This window comes from Cherax quadricarinatus, chromosome 26 (assembly GCF_038502225.1).
Source record: "Cherax quadricarinatus isolate ZL_2023a chromosome 26, ASM3850222v1, whole genome shotgun sequence".
NCBI lineage: Eukaryota > Metazoa > Arthropoda > Malacostraca > Decapoda > Parastacidae > Cherax > Cherax quadricarinatus.
In genome coordinates, this window is record NC_091317.1 from 15,256,709 (window position 1) to 15,277,230 (window position 20,522).

The following is a 20,522-nucleotide window of genomic DNA, read 5'->3' on the forward strand; positions in this document are numbered from 1 at the left end:
GTTAGCTAGACTTAAAAGCTCTGGAGGTCTGAAGCACAATACCTGCACTCTGAAGGAAGCAGTGGGGATATTTGTAGTTTTTAAATGTAGAATCAGTACCCCTCTGTCAAGACAGTGATGGTGGAAGTGTTTCTTCTTTTTCGGGTCACCCTACCTTGGTGGGAGATGGCCTCAAGGTGCTGTTTGACCCATACGGGCTTAGTGCTTCCTATGAAATTAAAATAACCTCCAACCTATTCTGCACTTCAAAGAAAGTGCCTTGATGCTAGCGAAGGGTTCTTGGTCCAAGGAATTGGGCCTTTTCTTCCCTTAGATCAAACAGATTGCCTCCCATTCCACAAATACTGTGTGGGTTTGTTTCACCCAACTAAATAAAATTTCTATCCATTTGCAACATCACATTGCTCTCGATCAACGTTTTTTTTTTTTTTTTTTCAAATCTACGAATGTGACAAAACAGTTGCTTATGCTTATCAACATATCTGAACTTTAAGCAAATTTACACAAATGAATGTCAAATATTCCCAAATGGAAGTAAACATTTACATGAAATGTTCAAGGCTGTGGTGACTGATGGAATCCACTGATAACCTTATCAAAGCAGTATGTAATGTGCACGAACTTCAGTATTGCCTGTTAAGAATAACAATAATAGCACATTAATCCTGTAAATGATGTTAGTAATATCACAGGGTTGATACAAGGAAAGTGCAGGAGGCAGTGGGAAGAATGAACGCAGGTACAGAAGATGGGATTAAGATCTGAAATGTTAAGAGCAGGTGGGGACAAATCTGGAATAGATGGTTTATTTATTTAATATGAGCATGAAAGGGAAAGTTTAGAATTAAGGATTGGAAGAGAGCGTGCATAGTTCCTAGGAATAAAGGAAAAGGAGACAAAAGAGAGGGCAAGATTTACTGAATACAGCAATTATAATTATTATTATATTCACGGGGAGAAGTGCTAAACCCAAAGGGGGCCATACAACACCTGAAAGAAATGGAATTCATTGCTCGATCCAAGGAAAGTGAAATCTGGTCCAGTTCTTGCATCAAGAGTCTCTTACCAGTATCAAGGAACCTTCCTTGAGTGGTATAGGCAAATAATCATGTTGAAAGAGTTACGGATAAGAAGTAAGAATAGCAGAGGGACAAGAAGATTTAGGAAGTGTAGGGGATGTGTAGCCCAAGTGTTTACACTGAACCATATCTGTGAACAATAAACCTACAGTATATACACCTCTCAAGGGAGGTTCCTTGACGCTGGTGAGGGGCTCTTGATCTAGGGAATTTTGATCTGTGCTCCAGCTCCCTGAACTGAGCCTAAATATCTTCCAAACCCGCCCCCCTAGGAGCTGTATAATCCCTACGGGTTTAGCTCTCCCCATGATAATAATAATACAGTATATACAGATACGAAACTGTTCATCTCATTTATGGATTTAGAAAAGGCCTATGACAAGAGAACAATATAGCAGATGTCAAATCTATGTGGAATAGGTAATAGGTTGTGGAAAATTTTGGATTTTCCTAAATTCAACATGTGTAAATTTGAATAATACAACAACTGTGTAATAAAATGTGATGCTGATTTGACCCTTCGAGAAATTTTAAGTGAAGGGGGGTGCAGAACAGCTGCTAAGTAACGCGAACGAGGAGACGCCATACTGAAATTTAATGTGTGAACACTGGACTGAATTGTGCAATGTAATCAGGCGTTCTCGGAGGTCAATTAGTGTATATTGGCCTCAATTCGTAATTTAGAAATTACTGGCACGTTCCTGCTGAAAGACTGAGATAAATAGTATGGAAAACCCTTAAATTTCGGCAACAAGAACGGAAAAATAGAGGCTACCGATTCTTCCTAGGAACACACCTTAGCTAAGTGACGCTTACACATAAAGTACAGTAGTTTTACATTGGCCATCATAAATTTTAACTGTTGTGGTAACATTAGGGTGTGTTTCCAAAAAATAACAGTGATCCAGTAATTAAATGGTAAGTGGTAATACGAATTTCCTTTCTAATAACACTATTATAATTTATGTACAATAATTATATTATGTGTACCCAGCAAGCCTAATCATATACAGTCCACACAACTTTAATTTACCAGAGTAGCTGGTTTGTAATATTGTAATTATTAATTTAATGTCAGGTCTAGCTTTTTGTGAGTGGTAGGGAGTGGGCATCGAAATAATTCAGGAAATACCATGTAAACCTTCTTCAGGTAATTAGCTCACATAATAATAATTCACATAGGTCACTGAAAGCAGTAAGGTTTATACATAGAGTGAGGCATACGTTAAGATATATAGGAAAGAAGGGAATTATTTTTCAGTAAAAGGCAGGGATGTGATGTCACCACGGTTGTTTATTTATAGACAGTGTTGTAAAAGAAGTAAATGCTAGGGTGTCCAGGAGAGATGTGGGATTAAAAGAAAATGAATCTGATATAAAGTGTTAGCTGTCACAGATGTTCTACGACGATGACAAAGAAATTGCCGATGAAGAGAAATTATAAAAATTGTTTAAAGAATTTGCGAGTTATCAGGATATATACACTGTGATGTGTACTTTTATCCTTACTTTAGGTATTAAAGTAATTTCGACTGGTGGTAAGCAGGAGACATGTAACCTTAGTGGTCCCTGTGTAATCGTCAGGCTTTAACCTTGATAAATTAGACACATGTGGTCAGTCCATCAATCAAGATTGATGGACTGACCACATCGACTCAAGATTGAGGGACTGATTACCTCATTCTCCTCCTATTCTTCAAGCTTCTCCTGTGTATGGACTGATGAAGCCACTGTGTGGCGAAACGTTTCCATAATAAAGATACACAAGAGTTGCACATGTGTCTAATTTATCAACGTGTCGGTTCTGTGAACCATTCATCTACAAGGCTTTAACCTTATTGACCAACCTCGGAAGGATGTGTAAAAGGACACTGAAAGTGAATGTAGAAAAGAGCAATAAAAGACTGAATATCATACTGGAGGGAATGAATGTATCTAGACATTTGGAAGTGGACCTGTAGGCAAATAGGTCTATGAATGAAGCGAATCATAGGATGGCCGAGGGGGAAATGGTGGATGGAGTATCAAGGCATCTGAAGGAAGTTTGTCTATGGAGGCAAAAAAGGGAAATATGCGAGTATAGTGGTAACAACACATTTATAATGAATGTGAGGCACTGGGCTTTAAACGTTTCAGTAAGGAGGTTGGAAGCAGTGGAGATGTGTTTGAGGATGAAGAGTGGTTTGATTATGTAGAGAATGCAGAGTTTAGTAATTATAACAATGAGGGGTGACCAAATATATAATTCAGAGGGTGGAGGTGATGAGATTTGGGGATCTGGAGAGAATGAAACAGAAGAGAATGTATAAATCTGATTTGAAAAGAGGGAGGGCTAGATGTCTTGCCAGGAGAGACTGAAGGAAGAGGGTTTCTTCAGTTATGAGTGCCAAGGGCTTGGGCATAAATCAGGTTTATATAGCTTGCTGTTGGAGTGTGGGCAAGGTAACATTTAGGAATTAACCTTAAAATATCCATCACAAAATGAAAGGTAGGCATTACTCAATCAGTTTAATATTATCTTTCATTACAGAAAACCCAGTTATAATATTTTCTTTATGAAAAGGTATACATATATAATGTTATATACAATGAGCCAACATGTAACAAGTACATCAAGCTCCTCTTCCCTTGGATCATACTTGATTACTTCCCATTCCCTGGGCGCTCTATAACCCCTGCGGGTGAATATTATAACAATGAATATCATGATAATCAGAAAGTACCAAACCCTTTCCCATATAAAAATGGGAGTGATGAACAATATCTGTATGGCAGTCCTGGTAAGAACAGACACGATGCAAGAACAAGCCTTTATTGGGACAAACTTTTCCGTCTACTCAGAGTGAAACGTTGGTACAATAAAAGCTCATTCTGCAAAAGCTTATCTTCACTATTGTCAGCAACACGTTATTTAGGTTCATCCTAGATGACCACCTCATTAACACAAGTTCGTATGCCCTATGCAAGTTTGGCGCATGTTCTGAATAATAATAATAATAACAATAATAATAATAAAACTGATACAGGTCAATGTCCAATTAAAAGTGTCTTAAAAATTGAATACCAAACACAAATGTCCCTGAGGGACATTTGTGTTTGGGTTTAGGTGCCACTGACAGTCTTATTGAGCCCTGCTTCTCAGTAGTCCGGGGAAAATATGCTGTCCAAATGTGGGCGGAATTATAAAGGAAACAGTTTCCTCCATGAAGAGAAACAGGAAAAGTTCCCAACTGGGTCAGGCAGACTTCCTTGCCCAAACCCCGGCAAAGCCAGACACACTGGAGTGAACAACAGCAGGTTCTCGTTTAGCCTGGAAGGAACCGATTCATGGTGCCCCGACCAACATCAATACCAGCCCACCCTCTGGGCTGATGTTGACGACGAACAGCCCAGGAAAAGAAAGAGAGAACATTTATCGTTAATGCTCAGGGTAGGAATTGAGCGAGTCGACCATAATCCAAGGCCAGCGCAGAAGTCCTTAGGTCAGGTGGACTCCATCCTAATTTTACAAACATAACTAAGCGCTAAACCCACAAGGATCAGACTCCATCCTAAACACTGGCAGAGTAGGGTACCTCATTCACCGAGTTAACACGTCTGCGCTTCAACGCCAGCGCTGAAATCCTCAAGTATGAGTGCCAACCTTTTACCTTCGTTTGCCACAGCTCCAGCATGAAAAAGAAAGAAAAAATGCCAGCTTGTAAACGGTTCTGTAACTTCTGTTAAGTGAAAATTATTAATGTTAAGTGAAGAACTGGATTTGTGGTAACTATGAAAATTTATGCTCTATGACCCAAACGAGAGAGGTTGTTTTTAATATAATAAAAATAACGAAAACTTTTCGTCTTATAATCTCTTATGGAAGAGTCAGCGCAAATTTACTTGCATCGTTTTTACAACGTTGTGTATACGAGGCTAGCAGCCAGTCTCATACACATTAGAAACTAATGCAGCTGCATTAACTCTGAAATATTCACTCATGTGGACCTGTTTAGTCCCGGAATATCCACAGCGGAAGTTTTCCTCAATAGCATTATTATATTCATGGGAAGAGCTAAAGTCTAGGAATTATACAGGTCCTGGGGAATGAATCAGAAGGGCAGAACAAGTCTAAATCCTTGGATCAAGCGCCCCTCACCAGCATCAAGGAACTTTCCATGAAAGCAAAATTTGGTCACCATCTACTGGACGAGAGTCCTCTGCACATCAGCAGTCAAGTATATTTATATTTCTAAAATAAGAATTAAAGTAAGTTCTCAGTATATATCTTTACAGCTTAAGGAGCTCCACAATTAAAAGATTCACATATTTTGTAATTGTGTGTAGGTTATGTCCTCAACAAAACTTTACCGAGAAAGAAATTCTTAGCACTCTTTGCATTCCTTTCTTCACATGTGGCGTCCAACGTAGTAGCAACGACTCAGTGACTTCCTCAATCACAATGTGGGGACTCCCGACCAATATTTCCATGAACTGCAAGAACTAGGTAGAGGGACACTAAAAGGTTCTTCAGACTAAACCCTATTAATAACTACAAACAGTAGCACTGGGACAACTCCATAGTGGAAAATATAACTTTACTATTGTTCGAGTGTGTGTTGGGGAAAGACGAGCTTTCCTTCTAGCAAGGAGAGCCCATGCATAGGATTTCTATTGGCTGTCCCTAATTACTCTAAGAACACACCTTGACCCTCCGTACATTCGCATCAGGAGTATCCTTGAGAGTGCACTGGCATACCAATTCTCCTATCATTTTTGTCATAGATAACCGCGAAAGATCACAAGCCATGAAAAGACCAACATCAACAAAAGAATGGCAACAACTGAAAGTCCAGTAATAAAAGTCGCCCCTGGTATGCAGATCCGATGGCGGCTAAAAGCGTCCAAGAGCTTTAGAACGTAGGACAGGTGAAAAGCGGTTTGTGCGGGACTACATGTGCGTTGACATTGGCTGACACTTATCGCCAATACAGCAGTAAAGGAGGTGGAGCCACCAACTTCAGGGAGTCCCAGAAATTTAGGAAACACAGAACTTTCTCATGGATACACATTCCCTCTTCCTTCCTTTGTTATAAACTTATTGCCCCTTTCATTCCCAAGGAACTGTATAACCCCTACAGGTTTAGAGCTTCCCACGAGATTATATATATATATATATATATATATATATGCAAAACAACCACTGTGAAAGAATATAGAAATTCCAGGCGCTTTCGTGACTATTCACATTATCAAGGAACAATGAAAGTAATGCATCAAAGGAAGGCATATAAAGGGTCTAGCCCACACCTCACTATCACATCCCACAACAAAGCAACACCTGACGCGCGATTCGTAAGAAAGGGAACACTGCAACAGGCCCGCTGGCCCAACTAGACAGGTCCTTCACACAACCCACCAACAAACTATTCTACCCAAGAATTAAGAATTTTAAAATATATTATTTGTCCAATGTACTATTAAATTCTTCCCAAATTCTATTAATTATAAATGGATCTAATTTATATAAACCAAAGGAAATATTCATATTATTGTCAAAACTGCTTTTTATGAAACAAGATTCAATTATATTCCTGTCGACGATGGACTTGCTTGATGCTACTTTCTCAACTTTTTGAAAATCAATTGGATGGTTAAAATCTCTCACATGAATAAATAGAGCATTGGAATCTTGTCCAGTTCTAATGCTATATTTATGTTGTTTTAATCTTAGTTCGAGATTTTTACCAGTTTGACCGTAATAAACTTTATCGCAAATTTTACAAGGAATCTTATAGACACATCCATCAGCATTTTGGGGGGAATTCTTTATCAAAAGTTTTTTTACTGTATCAATTATTATTATAATCAAAAAGAAGCGCTAAGCCACAAGGGCTATACAGCTTACTGTATCAAGATTTTTAAATACAACTTTGATTGAATTTAAAAACCTTGATACAACTTTGTATTTAAAAACCTTGATACAGTAAAAAACTTTTGATAAAAGAATTCCCCCCAAAATGCTGATGGATGTGTCTAAGATTCCTTGTAAAATTTGCGATAAAGTTTATTACGGTCAAACTGGTAAAAATCTCGAACTAAGATTAAAACAACATAAATATAGCATTAGAACTGGACAAGATTCAAATGCTCTATTTATTCATGTGAGAGATTTTAACCATCCAATTGATTTTCAAAAAGTTGAGAAAGTAGCATCAAGCAAGTCCATGGTCGACAGGAATATAATTGAATCTTGTTTCATAAAAAGCAGTTTTGACAATAATATGAATATTTCCTTTGGTTTATATAAATTAGATTCATTCATAATTAATAGAATTTGGGAAGAATTTAATAATACATTGGACAAATAATAAATTTTAAAATTCTTAATTCTTGGGTAGGATAGTTTGTTGGTGGGTTGTGTGAAGGACCTGTCTAGTTGGGCCAGCGGGCCTGTTGCAGTGTTCCCTTTCTTTCGAATCGCGCGTCAGGTGTTGCTTTGTTGTGGGATGTGAGAGTGAGGTGTGGGCTAGACCCTTTATATGCCTTCCTTTGATGCATTACTTTTATTGTTCCTTGATAATGTGAATAGTCACGAAAGCGCCTGGAATTTCTATATTCTTTCACAGTGGTTGTTTTGCATATATATATATATATATATATATATATATATATATATATATATATATATATATATATATATATATATATATATATATATATATATATATATATATATATATATATATATATATATATATATATATATATATATATATATATATATATATATATATATATATATATATATTATATATATATATATATATATATATATATATATATATATATATATATATATATATATATATATATATATATATATATTCCTAATCACTTATAGTGTTGCATCTAAGAAAGCAATGTTACATTATATTAAACTATTGCTACGGAAACTTAATGGGACATACGTATTTTAGCGACATTCACCTCAAAACAAATGAACTAAGCATTCACATTTTTAATCTATCACTGCACCATCTGCATTTAAATGGAGCGATTGTCATAACTAAAGAACCTAGGAAACAACTTGTTATAAATCAAACAGTAACTGAATTAACAAATATTTTTTTTGTACTAGTGAATGAAATGACTAGTTACTAATCTTTTATAGTTGTTAAAGCACTCTAAAAGCAATTACAGATTTAACCGATTTTTTTTAATAATTATAATCTTGTAGAAGAGGCACTGACCTTAAACAGCCTACGTACAGAAAATGGTTTAAGTCAGTATTGTAAAAAACCTCACGTTTGAAATTAGAACAGGTCACTCTTATATATCCTTACTGTATTAGTGCTGACATTAGCGTATATACACCGATAGGTGAATCTCTCTCACAGGGTATATACACCAAGTAGTGTACGCATCTCTCAGGGTATACACCCTGAGATGAGTCAATCTCTTTACTGGAATTTATACTGAGAAGTGTTTATCTCAGTACATAAATACACCGCACTCAGGAGAGAAAATTTATGATGTTTCAGTCCGTGTTTGGACCGATGACAAGTTTACACTGTAGCGAGAAGTGGTTAGGTTACTTAAGATTTCTCAGGAAACAGGAAAAATGTTTCCTGACGATGGTCCTAGTCATATGATGACCCGCAGCTGGAGCTTTTGGTCATCTGATCGAAGGCTTCCACTGGCGTACCCCTCCACCCCCTTTAAAAATTATGGTTCTGATGATAATTTTTAGATAGTGAGAAGTGGAGAAGGTCAGAATACATTACGATAGGGTAAAGGCTGGGGAAGAAGGGAGTGGTAGTAGTAATAGTGGAAGCAGAGGTAGTAGTTGTGTTAGTGGAGGGCACAGGAGGTAGAAATGATAGTAGCAAAAGCAGCAGGGTAGTAGTAGTAGTTTAATAGTGAGAGTTAGCAGTATTCAGAAATGAACGGAGAAAAATCCAGAGAAAGACAGAACAGGAGGGGAAAGAAGATGGCGGTGGTAGTAGTAGTTATGTATATACGCTAAGTTTACTTTAAGCCCCATTTTAGGAATTAGCGACGTACAGGCGGTGACATGCAGCCTCAATGACTCTAGTGTATTTGTGAAATACTTTAATTCCAAAAAAAGGGATCAAGTAAAGAGTATATATTGTAATGTACGTATATGTATAGGTGTATATACCCTGAGCCCTTGTGCATCAACAAGAGGATCATAAAAACTATCTCTTTCTCTCTCTCATATATATATATATATATATATATATATATATATATATATATATATATATATATATATATATATATATATATATATATATATATATATATATATATATATATATATATATATATATATATATATATATATATATATATATAATGTATGTGTGTCAGAAAAAAATCAGTATTTTCCATTAATATTTTTCTAAAACATTCACTGATCACAGCCCTGGACGAGTCACGTTTTAGCCAATTCGTGACGAATCGTACATAGAACTGTGATGAAAACTTCAGTGGCGCAAATTTCTAGCATATCTTTCAAAACGAAATAAAAAAAAAAGATGCCCAGGGAATATATGTTTCTGCCCTTTTCGCCCTATATACACGAACATTAGCTTAGTGGTAGCGCCTTCGGCTAGCAACTAGAGCAGTGGCATTAGGTATGATTTCTTACACCTGTTCGCCTTGTAGGACATGGTTCCTTACATCTGTTCGTTCCGAAGAGCATGATTTCTTACACCTATTCATATAATAGCAAATAGGTAACTGGGTTTTAGCTGACTGTTGAAGGTGGCATCCCGTAGGCTGTATGTGGCGACGGACTGGTAGTATACAGGCAGGGCTGAGTTCTGAAATGAGCTGAGGTAGAATAACAGCTCCCAGTCAGTAAATTCAACCGCGTAAAAATGACCTGACCCATGTCCTCTGTCCTGTTTGCAAGGGAATGATAAAATATAAATCCGTTTTAAAGTCTCCACATATGTAACGGAGTCAGATATACAGGGGTGTCAGATACACTTCTTGAAGACGGCAGAGATCTTAGGTGCACTTCTTGAAGGCAGCAGTGCAGAAGGGGCTGAGCTGCGGGGTGTTGCACTGTTGACAGGCTGAGGCCAGCTGTCGGCAGCATAGGAAGTGGTCTCGACAGCAGGTAGGCCAAAGGGACGGCTCCACTGAGGAGCACCCTTGGCTGCACTGCTCACACGGCCCTGAGCCAGGAAACAATAACATTGATGATCACGGCAGTAAGTTAAAATAATGATTATTGCTACTGATACACAAAATTAATTATGGTAATTATATTCATTGGGGTACGCTAAACCTGTAGGGTTCCTACTGTTTATGATAATAATAATTATTATAATTAAGGAGACATTCTCGGTAACATTAAATCAGGATTCGTTTCCTCATTACCTTGAACACCGTACACATCACAGGACCTTCCATTAATAGAAAATACAGTTTTATCAAGCGACTACTGGAGAGGTGCGCATGTTTGTCAAGGTGGAGAAAATGTCAAGTGTGCAAAAGAAAACCCACAGTGCCAAGGTGAGCGGCCAGCAAACTGTGATATTCCTAAGGCTGTATGTAATACTGGAGTGGAGTATTAGGTGGGCACACGGGATTTTAGCACCGTTAACCAAGTTTATGTGATTGACTGGGAATGACTATAATAATACGTTACACTGTACCGACAAGGCTGAGGGATTGATGACATCAAACTGCTCCTTCAAGGTCGATGGACTGATCACATCTTTTTATCTCTCCACTGCTTCTGTCAATGCATCGACACCATGTCTAACCCTCCTAGGGTAGGGTAGGTGCCTGAGACCGAGCCTTTAGCTCATAAGACTGTCATTCCCATTTGCCCCCTTGGGGCGGGGATGGCAGACCAGAGAGGCCTAGCTTGTGGCTAGGCCTGGGGACAGTTGGTCCCAAAGATGAGGAGGTACTTGTGCCTCTTCCCATGGAAGACTTAGGTCTCAGACACTCCCTAAAGCGGGAGCCAAGGCCGGGCCACCACTTGGAAAAGGCCCGGGCCGGGAGAATACCGGCTATTTAATAATAATAATAACTGCTTCTGTTGTCTCCATATTTGTCACGTCTGTTCGACCGATGAAGCCTACTGTGTAGGCGAAACGTTTCGGACGAGATACCTAACTGTTGCGCATGTGTCTTACCTAATGATTAGGAGAGATTACTGTTATTATTGTAATCGTATGAAGAGACGTCCGGTGCCTCTCTAACACCGGCTATATCTGTTTAGACAGACCTCCCACTTTTTTTTTGGACTGCCCAGTTTATCAAAGCGCCCAAGGATCTAAGTTCCGTCCACTTGTTTTTCGACACTTGCTCTGCTCTTTTGTCCAACAGTGCCATCTTTGATTTCTTTGACGAGCAAGACGTGAAACACTTTACTAGTAGATTCAAGTTTATTCTCTATAAGGGTTACAACGTGGGTTTTACAGGTTTTGGGTATTGTGTGGTTTACATGTTATAAAATACTAATTACAGAGGGGGCCACTAGGACACCTAGCATGGCTAGGCATTTCGAGCAGACTTAGATTAAATCTTAACATTAAATCCTTACAGATTATGGTATTAAGGCTAAGTGACTACATCGTAATTTGTGAGTTTAGCAATGTGAATGCTTTTGCTTTGGCACAATACAAGGTGTCTATATTGGAGTATCATAGGCAAACTTATGACTAGTTAGGATTTATTATTTTAAGATTAGTATTTCTGAGTTTATAGTCAGTGGGTGAGTGAGTGTAATTGTGAACCACCAGGTAGTTATCATGTAGTTAGTTGTCGGGGTGGATCAGGGAGATAAGATGTTTTCTAACTGTAGTTTTGAAAGTGATGAATGTGTCTGCAGTTCTAGAGTTTTCAGGTAGGGTGTTCCAGATTTTAGGTCCTTTGACAGTTTAGTTAGTTAGTTTAATATGTTTATTATGCACCCCATACCCGTCCTGTGGGCGGTAGTCAAAAGATTACAGAGGTACATAATTGGTCCAGGGACTGGGCCTCAAAGTTTTGATAGCTGAGCAAGTTACAGAGCCTTTGACATACATTGAATTTTTGTAAAGGTTTAGTCGAACACGGGGAATGTCATAGAGATGTTTGTGTCTGGTGTTATGCCTGTGGATCCTGTCACAACTATCAAGAAAGCGTTTTAGGTCAAGGTTAATATTGGAATTTAAGGTCCTGTAGATATAGATTGCACAGCAGTAAGTGTGGATGTTCTGAACAGGGAGTAAGTTTAGATCTATGAAGAGTGGGGGTGTGTGTTGTCAGGGATGGGATTTAGTGATTATTCTTACTGCGGCTTTTTGTTGGGTTATTATTGGCTTAAGGTGTGTTGCTGCAGTTGAACCCCAAGCACAGATAGCATAGGTGAGGTATGGATATATAAGTGAATGGTATAGTGTGAGAAGGGCAGTTTGCGGCACGTAGTATCGTATCTTGGAGAGGATCCCCACCGTTTTGGATATTTTTTTTTGTTATGTGTTGGATATGGGTGCTGAAATTTAGGTTGTTGTCGAGGTATAGGCCAAGGAATTTGCCCTCATTATGTCTGGCAATTAGAGTGTTGTCGATCTTAATGTTAAGTTGCGCAACACCTGCTCTGCTACCAAACATAATATAGTAGGTTTTGCCAGTGTTAAGTGTAAGTTTATTGGCTGTCATCCAAGTCGATATTTTGAGCAGCTCCTCGTTAACAATGGTGTTGAAGGTGGCAAGATTAGGGTGGGAGATGACATAAGTCGTGTCGTCAGCAAAGAGAATGGGTTTCAGGTGTTAGGATATGTTTGGAAGATCATTGATGTAAATGAGGAAGAGCAGGGGTCCAAGGACACTTCCCTGCGGAACTCCAGTATCAAGTGGCCGTATTGATGAGGCTGTGTCTTTAATGGTGACATACTGATACCTATTAGAAAGGTAGGATTTAAAATATGCAAGCGATGGCCTGTTATACCATAGTGGTCAAGTTTATGGAGTAGGATGCCGTGGTCTACTGTGTCAAACGCTTTTCTTAGGTCAATAAAAATTCCTAGCGGATGGTTTCTTTACTGTGAAGACGTTCCATCCTACAATGGCTTTTCTAATTCAGTACAAAGAATATAAACCGAAGACAGTGGAAGATGAGGTGATAAGTCCCTCAGTCCTTTAAAGGTGGTGTTTCAGTCCCTCAGCCTTGAAGAGGCCGAGGGACTCAGCACCTATGGCCCAATAGCAATTTCTCTCCACTTAGGTAATGTGTTTCTGAAGCAGTTATAAGGATGTGCTAATGAGTTGCTAAATACCTCCAGTTAAACAATTTACTGGCTAGTATCAAAATTAATTTTGAAAGGTCGCCAGTGCTATTACAAGCAGTTTTGCCAGTTATAAAGTGTAGAGTATTACACACGAGTAAGAGCGAAAAAATGAAGTTTGCCTAACAGTCTGATAGTCTTGCGTCTTACAAGCTAACATCTTGTAACTGACTCAAGAAATCGTAATGACACGATTGCACACAAACCCCGGTACGGACGGGGATTGAACGCACAGTGAGTCGTAAAACTCCAGACCGACGCATTAGCCATTGGGACAACTGGCTACAATAAGTCTGCCAAGGTACATCTTAACGGCAACTTCGTTAAAGTTCCGCCTTGCAACCTACTCACTTTCCGTTATTTCTTACCGCATTAAATTAACCAGATAGTATCAATCACTTTTTTCGTGAGTATCGGCCAGGCTTCTGTTAAATGAATATTTATATCTATTACAAAACTTTACTATGGTGGCGAGATTACCATTATCTGAGACCCGAGTGTTTCACAAGAATACTTTGGATGGTTCGTTGACCGAGACATGTTCAAAGCTACTTAATCAGCTTCATTTTTCTTTTTCTGGAGATAACAGTGGTGTTGGTGGTGGCCTTGTCATCCCATGGTCATTATCTGTTGAATGATGATGCACTGATTGATGTACACGTAGTGTACTTGAGAACAACTCAAAAAAAAAAAAAAAAACTGGGTGCCTTGCAATAAACTCCCAAATCTAAAAAAAAAAAAAAAATGGTGCAAAATATGATCAAATGAGTAATGACTATTTTTGTAACGTTAACCTTTATTATAAGGGCCAGAGTAACTGCATGTGAGGAGAGATCTGTAAATGTCTGGGTCAAGCCTCTGGTGCAATAGACTCGCTAGTTTCCAACATTCAGTGTTACTTGTACATATCTAGATTGTCGTCATCTCACTTTTGTACATAATTTTACCTCCAGATATGAGGTCCAGACACGAATTTTTTCTCTTATCAATTTCAAGTAACGTTTGTTCTCTCTTTTATAATTCTGTTGTGTTCGTATCTTTATACAGGATAGGAGACAGTTAAAAAAATGTATAATATTATACCGGTTACATTTCTTTAATATATTACTATGGCATAAAAATGCATAAAATACACTCTATGGAACGGAAACTATCTCAGTCCACGAGTGGAAATCTGTGAAGATCAGGTTACGAATCAATATACAAAAGTAACATAATATAATTATATGGGAGGGGAAGAATAATGAACAAAAATAAGATTTTCAAAACTTTCTAGCAAATATTAATTTGGCTGTTTATTATTTATTAGTCATCTATGATTTTTTGAGCCCTAAACACTGGGCTCTAAACATTTTTGTGGGTCTTAAGCACACTGTTCTTAAAGATAAACTAGCAATGTTCATAAAAGTTTTACATTTAAATCTGCCCGAAATACTTTACATAACTATATATATGTATCCTTAAATCATGTAATCTCTTGTACTGTATAATATGCACCATTTTGGTAGATAAATTTGTGTATCGTTTTTTATTTAAATTTTACGTAGGATAGTCAGAAATATAGAAAATGAATATGTCGGGGTTATTTTTAAAATGTATGTAAATGGTGGTGTAGGTGGAGGGAGGAAAGGTGGAAATGAGACGGGAGATGAGGGGAGGGATGGTGAATAATAATGGGAATAAGTAGGAGAGGAAGGAGGAAGAGAATAAGTCGAGGAATGGTAAAGGAAGAGAATAAGTCGAGGAATGGTAAAGGAAGAGGGGGAATAAGCAGTAGGAGGGGAAGAAGGAAGGGAAGGTGTGGGAGAGACGCAGGAGGAAGTACAGTGAACAATACCTGAGGTACAGGAGAGTGCATTGCGGGCCAGTTCCCACCTGCAGGCCTGTCCTCGTGTACCCCGCGGGCAAGGACTCTTTCCGATCACATTCTCTGCCTGAAAAAGAAAGATCAGATCACATGTCATGTACACCTGTTACATCCCCTACCTGTTTGTACACATGTCAGGTAAACTACGTTGGTGTACACCTGCAATGAGCTGACACATTTCAGAAGTAAATGAAGCGCCAAAATATACAAACGGGTTGCAAGATCACATTAGGTAAAACAAATACAAACAGTTAATTACACACTTAATATATGCTAAATTCAGCTGTTGTGAAATCAATTTTGATAAATAAAATGACGAAAATACGACACAGCAAGCTACCAGATCTACAAATAGGCAGAAAAAATTGGTAATCCGACACACTCACGCTCGCGCACACGCACACACACACACACACACACACACACACACACACACACACACACACACACACACACACACACACACACACACACACACACGTACATAAATTCAACTCTCCACCGAGTGCACTTCCAGAAGTGAGCTTGGCGGTGCACACTTCAGGAAAACCTTCACTGCTCTGTAACTTGCTCAGCTATCAAAACTTTGAGGCCCAGTCCCTGGACCCATTATGTACCTCTGTAATCTTTTGACTACCGCCCACAGGATGGGTATGGGGTGCATAATAAACATATTAAACTAACTGCATCATGGCACGGTCACTGGAGTTTTGTTTTTAGGGTTCTTACTTAACTTCGAAATTTATATTTTAAACTTTAGCTTTCGTTTAAATTTTTCGAATTATATTTTTAATCTGATGGAGTATAGTTACGACGAGAAAAGTTAAATTATTTTTCTTGAAATATTAGTACTGGTATCTAAGTACGTTAAATATATCTTTAAACGTATAAGAGAAAAATTTTAGAAAGGACTTAATTTTAAATGAGTTGTTGCTAATTGACCAGTTTTACCTATTCGGCACGACATTATATATATATATATATATATATATATATATATATATATATATATATATATATATATATATATATATTATATATATATATATATTATATATATATATATATATATATATATATATATATATATATATATATATATATATATATATATATATATATTATATATATATATATATATATATATATATATATATATTATATATATATATATATATATATATATATATATATATATATTATATATATATATATATATATATATATATATATATATATATATATATATATATATATATATATATATATATATATATATATATATATATATATATATATATATATATATATATATAGAGAGAGAGAGATATATAGAGAGAGAGAGAGAGAGAGAGAGAGAATAATCCCTTAACATACAGGTGTCTCAGGCTGTTGCTTGCTGGAGACGTTGGCCAAGACGAACGCTGGGATGGAAGTCGCTGTTCTCCTGCTAGAGGAGCGACTGCCCCGCTGTGGCTCCCCGGTTGTGGTGTTCTGTGGCAGTTCCTGTGGTAGGTTCTCACAACCGCACCAGCCTCCACACACCACCACAGTCACCACCGCAGCCGCAGCCACCATCTGCAGGCTCACCATCTTCAATCTGTGGCACCAGGAGCTAGTTAAAAAAAAAAGTATTTTTAATTCAGGATAACTCAACAAGACAAGCAGTATGGATTTTTTTTTTCATCGGGGTTTTCGTAGACTGACATACAACAAACACCCAGGTACGTAATTACTACTAGGTACATAATTACTACTAATTATCTAATTACTACTAGGTACCTAATTATTGCTAGGTACCCAATTACTGCTAGGTACCTAATTACCACTAGATACCTATTTATTATGTAAACATGGGTCAAACAATAAAAGCCACTTGGTAATTCTTTAAACTCGAAATCAATGTAGAAATACAAATGCCAGACAGTGACGCCTAGCGGACATAACAGAAGTGAACGAGTAAGTCGGAACGTAAACGTTAATACAAAAAAAAAAGGTCAACAATGTTAAAAGCAATAAAGAGTTAAATGCTTAACATGTTATAGAAAAGCTTGAGTCTCAGCTTATTAGAAAATAAGATAGATCCAGTTAATTTATTAAACGAGTTGCTTGAAAAACATTAAATGTTAAAAAAGACTAGAAATGTTTAAATGTTAAATTAAGATTTAGTTTTAAATAAGAGGGCTAGCAATTATTGAAATTATTATCATGCAGTGGAAATACTGTACATAGGAAAAATGGCAGTAAAGACTTAGAAAAGGATGATGAAGGATGGGAAAAGGGTGATGAAGGATGGGGAAAGGGTGATGAAGGGAAAGGGGGAAGGGTGATGAGGGAAATGGGTAAGGAAAGGCAATTCAGGATCCTTCAAGGACAGGAAATAGAGCAGGACAACTCCTTCAGTAGAGTTCCTCAAGGTGGACGACTAAGATGCCACCTGGTGCCCCTTGTGTTTCTCCCGTCTCCTGTGCATGGCCACCTGTCTCCGGTGCACAGCCACCTGTCTCCCGTGCACAGTCAACTGTTACCTGTCTCCCGTGCACAGCCAACTGTCTTCCACAGACAGTTCTCAGTAGTATCAGTTCCCAGTAGTACCAGTTACTTTACTTTGGTCAGTCGTAACCCCTCTAGGAGTGACTACGTGACCAAGAAACTTGATTTCTGATCTGAAAAACTGACATTTAGACAGTTTGATCTTTAAATTGGCTTCTTCAAGCTTACCAAGTACCACATCAAGTCTTTTCAAGTGTGTATCCACGTCTTTAGACATGACAATTACGTCATCTAAGTACACCATAAGTGCTTTACCTATGAGACCTCTAAGTCTAGTTGTAGAGTCAATATATATCTTATATCATTTTACTCAGAAAATCTAGTTTGTAAAATTACTCTCATCCTAAGATTACAGGCATAGATCCTGATGTAAACTTTTTACAAAATGAATTACACGAATCAACCAGTAACTGCAATTACTACACAGCAAACCAAGCAAAGACATTACTCAGTACAAACAGTAACATAACATCTTTAACTACAATGTCAGATCCTTGAACAAACATTATGATGACCTCACAGCATTACTGTTCCCTTCATTCCAATATATCAATCATCACGCTCACAGAAACCTGGCTTAAGCCTGATATTACAGATTTCTATACCATTCCTGGCTACATGGCTATACACAACTGTAGAACAGACCAGCAAGGGGGAGGAGCAGCTATATACTATTCAAATCAACTTGAATGTATCAATAAATCTTGCACAAGGGACGAACATTGAGAATATATCATAGCCAAATTTAAATCAAAAGACCTGCAAAAACCCCTCACAGTTATAAACATCTACAGAGTACCACAGTCAAACATTTATCACTGTAGTGAAAAACTAGGAAACATGATTACTGATGCACACATGAATAAAGACCACCTACTAACAGGTGATTTCAACATAAACATATTACACGACAAAGACCCACAAGTAACCGAATTCACAAACACAATGAGTAACTGCCTGTTGCTACCAGCAATATCTAAACCTGTAAATAAATGGTATCAAATACCGACACAGTGGAAATATAAACACATATGCAGTATAATGTGATCCTTTATTGACAACGTTTATTGGACAACTTGTCCAATACCCCTGCCAAGCTACCCAAGACTCTATAACTCCACCCGGTAGATCATCAGATGCAGCATTCTCCACCTGACCTCAACATTCTGAACATGACTATAAATACTCCCGTACCTTCCACCCCAGGTAGATCTGTGTGTGACTTGAAAAAGCCCACTGTGGGTGAAACGCTGTCAATAAAGGATCACATTATACTGCATATGTGTTTATATTTCCACAATATCTAAACCTACAAGAATCTCCGAGACAAGCATCTCCTTAATAGGCCACATCAGGACAAACACCATATCAATTCAATTCAATTCAAAGTTTATTCTCTATAAAGATTACAATGTTGAATTTACAGAATTTGGTTGTTGTGTGGTTTACATGTAGTTAAATAATGATTACAGAGTTTACCACTAGAACGCCTAGCATGGCTAGGCATTTCGGGCAGACTTATCCCCTTTAAAATCAGGCATAATCACAGACAACACTACAGACCACTACTCAACCTTTCTCATAACTAATCTGGGCAAACTGCCACAAGACATTACTAAAGTAACCTTCAGACTACATAACGAGACAGCAGTTAACAACTTTATAGCAGCTATGAATAACATCGATTGGCAAAATGAGCTTGAAACATATAGAGATATGAATGAATGTATAAATAACTTTCTAAAAAAAAGTCCAATGCCTCTATAACAGACATTGCCCCAGAAAAACTAAACAGATCACAGCAAAGAGACTGAATAATCCCTGGCTAACACCAAGCATCCTCAAATCCATTAACACAAAGCACAAATATGAAAAACAGTATAGAATGGGTCAAATAACTAGAGAACAGTCGAAAAATTACTCGTCAGCACTTACCAGCCTGATAAGAAGGTCAAAAGAATTGTATTATGAAAATAGATTACATAACATCAAAGGTGATATGAAAAAAATCTGGAAAACTATCTGAAATTCTTGGAATTAAAACGTTATCCAAAAACAAAGCAATCAAACTAACAAAACCAGATGAACCCCTACTCACTCCAACCGAAACAGCAAACAGACTTAATGTTTTCTTCTCCACCATAGGAAAAAATCTAGCAAACAAAATACCAAGCACAAACGCCCGTCCATCAGGCTACCTCGTAGGAACCTACCCAAATACGCTATTCCTAGCTCCAACCAACCCCACTGAAGTTATTCTCATCATAAACACCCTTAAAAACAAGGCAGGAAACATAAACAACTTGCCTGCTTTTATGTACAAAAAAGCTTCTCAAATATTGTCACCAATTATTGCAACGCTCTTTAACAAATTCATTGAATCAACTACCTTCCCAACAATCCTCAAAATAGCGAGGGTCACTCCGATCCATAAAGGAGGTGACCAAACTAACTTGAATAACTATAGACCAATATCTAACTTACCACTGCTCTCTAAAATCTTTGAAAAATTAATTCATAGACGGATCTATTCCTACCTCGTTTCACACAACATATTAAACCCTTGTCAGTTTGGATTCAGGAATAATAAAAGCACAAATGACGCTATCATACACATGGTAGAACTAATATATACCGCACTTGAAAAGAAATAAGTCCCGCTGGGCATTTTCATTGATTTACGTAAAGCTTTCGATACAGTCGACCATGAACTACTGAACTCCA

At 37.6% G+C, this 20,522-nt stretch overlaps 1 protein-coding gene across 2 annotated transcripts in view; it reads right to left on the bottom strand.

Annotated features, from left to right (window-relative positions):
- Positions 1 to 9,616: 9,616 nt before the first annotated feature.
- Positions 9,617 to 20,522, bottom strand: part of LOC128691643 (uncharacterized) — a 39,432-nt gene continuing 28,526 nt past the window's right edge. Inside the window, exons 2-4 of one of the 2 annotated variants that reach the window (XM_053780482.2) lie at positions 16,623 to 16,845; positions 15,216 to 15,312; positions 9,617 to 10,270 (exon numbers count right to left, since the gene is read on the bottom strand). In XM_053780482.2, coding sequence (XP_053636457.1) covers positions 10,101 to 10,270; positions 15,216 to 15,312; positions 16,623 to 16,838 — 483 coding nt within the window. In that variant the 5' untranslated portion in view covers positions 16,839 to 16,845 and the 3' untranslated portion in view covers positions 9,617 to 10,100. Of the gene's footprint in view, positions 10,271 to 15,215; positions 15,313 to 16,622; positions 16,861 to 20,522 lie in introns of both variants that reach the window. The other variant, XM_053780481.2, reaches the window with a different exon arrangement.